Below are 3,495 nucleotides of genomic sequence, written 5' to 3' on the forward strand. Positions count from 1 at the left end.
CATTTTAGGCTATCTCTATTCAGATAAAACAAAGAAAGGGAGGTTAGAACAGATATTGCTAAGGAAATTTTGCCTGTAAATGTTTTCTCATAGGTGCTAACTGTGCCCATCCTCCAAATACTTGACAGTTTACAGGAACATACATCTGTACTAGAAATACTGTCTTGAGAAACACAAATTACCCTACTTGGTATACCCTATGGGTTTCAGTAGAAAAATATTTATTGTGAATTAATAATTCTGTTAGATACCCTGTTGACCAGTTGCCAAGTTATCAAATGTTGGTTTGTGTTCATTTTTGGAAAACAATGCAATGTATTTTGGATAGATTTATGCACATGCATAATATATATACATATATTCTTTGTACAAAAATGTGTAAGCTGTATAATCTTCTATATAATTATCATTACATAAATATTTTCCACTACAAACTTCCTCCTCACTAGCAACATCCCAGATTGCATGCATGTGTATAAACATCACCTTCTACTCCATAAGGCTACCAAATTTCCTTATCCATCAGAAATAGTATTAATGATAAAAAGTTGCTGTTTGATGATTCTCTTTATTGAAACCATATAAAGACTGTTTATACTCTAGTTAATATTTAAATGCTTGTAGTAACAATCATGATTTCTACCAAAACAATTTACATTGTGTTTTCCTGGCCCTATTCTTTCTATAAAGGCTCTTTACTATTCTTTCTATGATCCAGTAACTCACTAGCAGACATGCAGACACAAAGCTCTGAAACAGTTTATACTTCATGATTATTTTATATGTATGGGTTTAGTAGTTTTTAATGGCATCAGTGTCAATGGCTCTAGGTAAGTAATCAATAGTAACATTGATTCTTCTAAAAATTGGATGGCACATTAAAATTTTAGCTTGTGACTAGACAACTTAGTTATTTCATAAGTAATATTTCATCTATTAATTTACTTTAAAAAGTTTCTAAGTATTTTCTAAGGATATTAAACACAAAAGATCTATGTAATAAAAAATAAAATAGATGTTTTAAAATAATTGTCTCATATTTCTTCACATCTCCCTTTTATAGAAAATGGAAGAGAATCAGACAATGGTCACAGAGTTCATCCTGCTGGGCTTCTGTCTTGGCCCAAAGATTCACCTAGTTCTTTTGGGACTTTTCTCTCTCTTCAGTACCTTTACCCTGATGGACAGTGGGGTCATCTTTGGACTAATCTACCTGTAGTTCAGGCTTCACACCCCAATGTATTTCTTCCTCTCCCACCTGGCCATGGTTGACATTGACTATGCCTACAACATCGTGCCTCAGACACTAGTCAACCTCTTCGATCCAGCCAAACCCATCTCTTTTATTGGCTGTATGATACAGACCTTTCTCTTTTTGACATTTGCTCTCACAGAATGTCTCCTCCTGGTGGTGATGTCCTATGACCGGTATGTGGCCATCTGCCACCCCCTGCACTACGCTGTCATCATGAGCTGGAGAGTGTGCACCATCCTGGGAGCAAGTATATGGGCATGTGGCTCCCTCCTAGCCCTGGTTCATGTGGGTCTCGTCCTGAGGCTGCCCTTCTGTGGGCCTCACAAAATCAACCATTTCTTCTGTGAAATCCTGTCTGTCCTCAAGCTGGTCTGTGCAGACATGACACTCAACAAAACTGTCTTCTTTGCAGCCTGTGTGTTCACTTTAGTAGGGCCCTTGTGCTTTGTGCTGGACTCCTACACTCGCATCCTGGTAGCCATCCTGAGGATCCAGTCAGGGGAAGGCTGCAGGAAGGCCTTCTCCACCTGCTCCTCCCACCTCTGTGTGGTCGGGCTCTTCTTTGGCAGTGCCATCGTCATGTACATGGCCCCCAAGTCCCGCCATCCTGAGGAGCAGCAGAAGATCTTTTTCTTATTTTACTGTTTTTTCTCAACCCCATGCTGAATCCTCTGATCTTCAGCCTGAGAAATGCTGAGGTCAAGCATGCCCTCAGGAGGGTACTGTGCAAATAAAGTCATTCCCAGTTTGTGTGATGATCAAATCAAAAGCTTCAATTGTCTCCTGTAATCTTGGTCCCCAATTATTTCTTAAATCCGGAAATTATCATTTTATTATCTTTTTATCTGTGCCTTAAATCTTCAAGAAAAATACTCTATGTGTTGCTGTGCTAATTAGTTTTTGACAACTTGCTACAACCCAGAGTCATCTGGGAAGAGGGAACCTCAACTGAGAATTTTTCTCTAGTCAGCTGACCTGTAGGCTTGTCCATTAGGTATTTTCTTTTTGCTAATTGATGTAGGAGGAGCCAGCCCACTATAGACAGTGACATTCATAGGCTGGTGGAGCTGGGCTATATGACAAAGGCAGTTTAGCAAGGCAGGTCAGTTAGCAACGTTCCTCCATCGCCTCTGCTTCATTTCCCGTCTCCATATTCCTGTGTTGAATGCCTGTCTGGGGTTCTTTCCATGATGGACTGTAAAGTGTAAGATGAAATAAACCTGTTCCTCCCAAAGCTGATTCTGGTCAGTACTTTATCACAGTAACAAAGAAGCAAACAAAGACAGTCGCCTTCATTTGCTATCTATGAGATGAGGGTTTATCATACATAGATGTTTTCATTTTCAGTTTAATTGATTAGCTGTGAAAATTGACTAATAATTTAATTCATTTTCTGGGTCCTAATAATTAAATTCATCCTACCAAATATAACCTCACAAACTACCTATGTCATAAGATTTACAAGAAAGCTGGGTACATCCAAAGGTGACAGTCCCCAAAGCTCCAGCACACAGTGTACCAGTCTCCTACAATTATGCTTTCCTTGTGCAATAATTACTACGAGATTTCTGATTACTCATTCTCCACAAGACCAATAACTACTAAGTGATGCATATTAGGGAGTCAAGTTTGTTGAGTAAAGGAACAGAATTGAAAGAAGTACAGGCAGAAGGAAAGAAGAGAATTTCTACATAGTGAGACCATGTCTCAAAAAGAAAAAAAAAGTATCACCTGACAGATGGGAGTTATCTAGCCAACACAATCATGACAGCACTTAGACATCTTATTGTCTGTTAGTCTAGTTCTAGTCCTTACAAGTTTCTTCTGGATTGAATATTACTGATTAATTACATCTCACATGATGGCTGCAGGGGAATTTCAGAACTATTGGAAAAAGGTATTTATTATTTAATATTATTTAAATTATGATGTGTGCTACCATTTGTCATATAGAAGTTGGAGATTATGGGTCTTTCAAATGGAGTATGTACAAGGCCCTGTTCTATGAAATGCTGTGATAGCGCTTTTATTAGCACATGAATAATGTAGGGGTATTGTATTAGTCACTTTTCTGTGGCTATGATAGAAACACTGACCAAAGCAACTTATAGAAGGGTTTTTGTGAGCTTACGGTTCCAGGGGAATTACAGTTGGTCATGGCAGGGAGGCGTGGTGGCTGGAGGTGCCTGGAGGAGGAGCAACAGAAGCTAAGCTCTCACATCATCATGCAGGCATGGGAA

General features: G+C 38.9%; 1 protein-coding gene across 1 annotated transcript; it reads left to right on the plus strand.

Annotated features, from left to right (window-relative positions):
• The first annotated feature begins 1,066 nt into the window (after window positions 1-1,066).
• On the plus strand, window positions 1,067-2,010 carry LOC103730439 (olfactory receptor 2A1/2A42-like). Its single transcript, XM_008828655.1, is given in 2 exon segments — window positions 1,067-1,906; window positions 1,909-2,010. Coding segments are annotated over 2 exon segments (942 nt in total).
• Window positions 2,011-3,495: the final 1,485 nt, after the last annotated feature.

This window comes from Nannospalax galili, unplaced genomic scaffold (assembly GCF_000622305.1).
Source record: "Nannospalax galili isolate Female #2095 unplaced genomic scaffold, S.galili_v1.0 scaffold233, whole genome shotgun sequence".
Lineage (NCBI taxonomy): Eukaryota > Metazoa > Chordata > Mammalia > Rodentia > Spalacidae > Nannospalax > Nannospalax galili.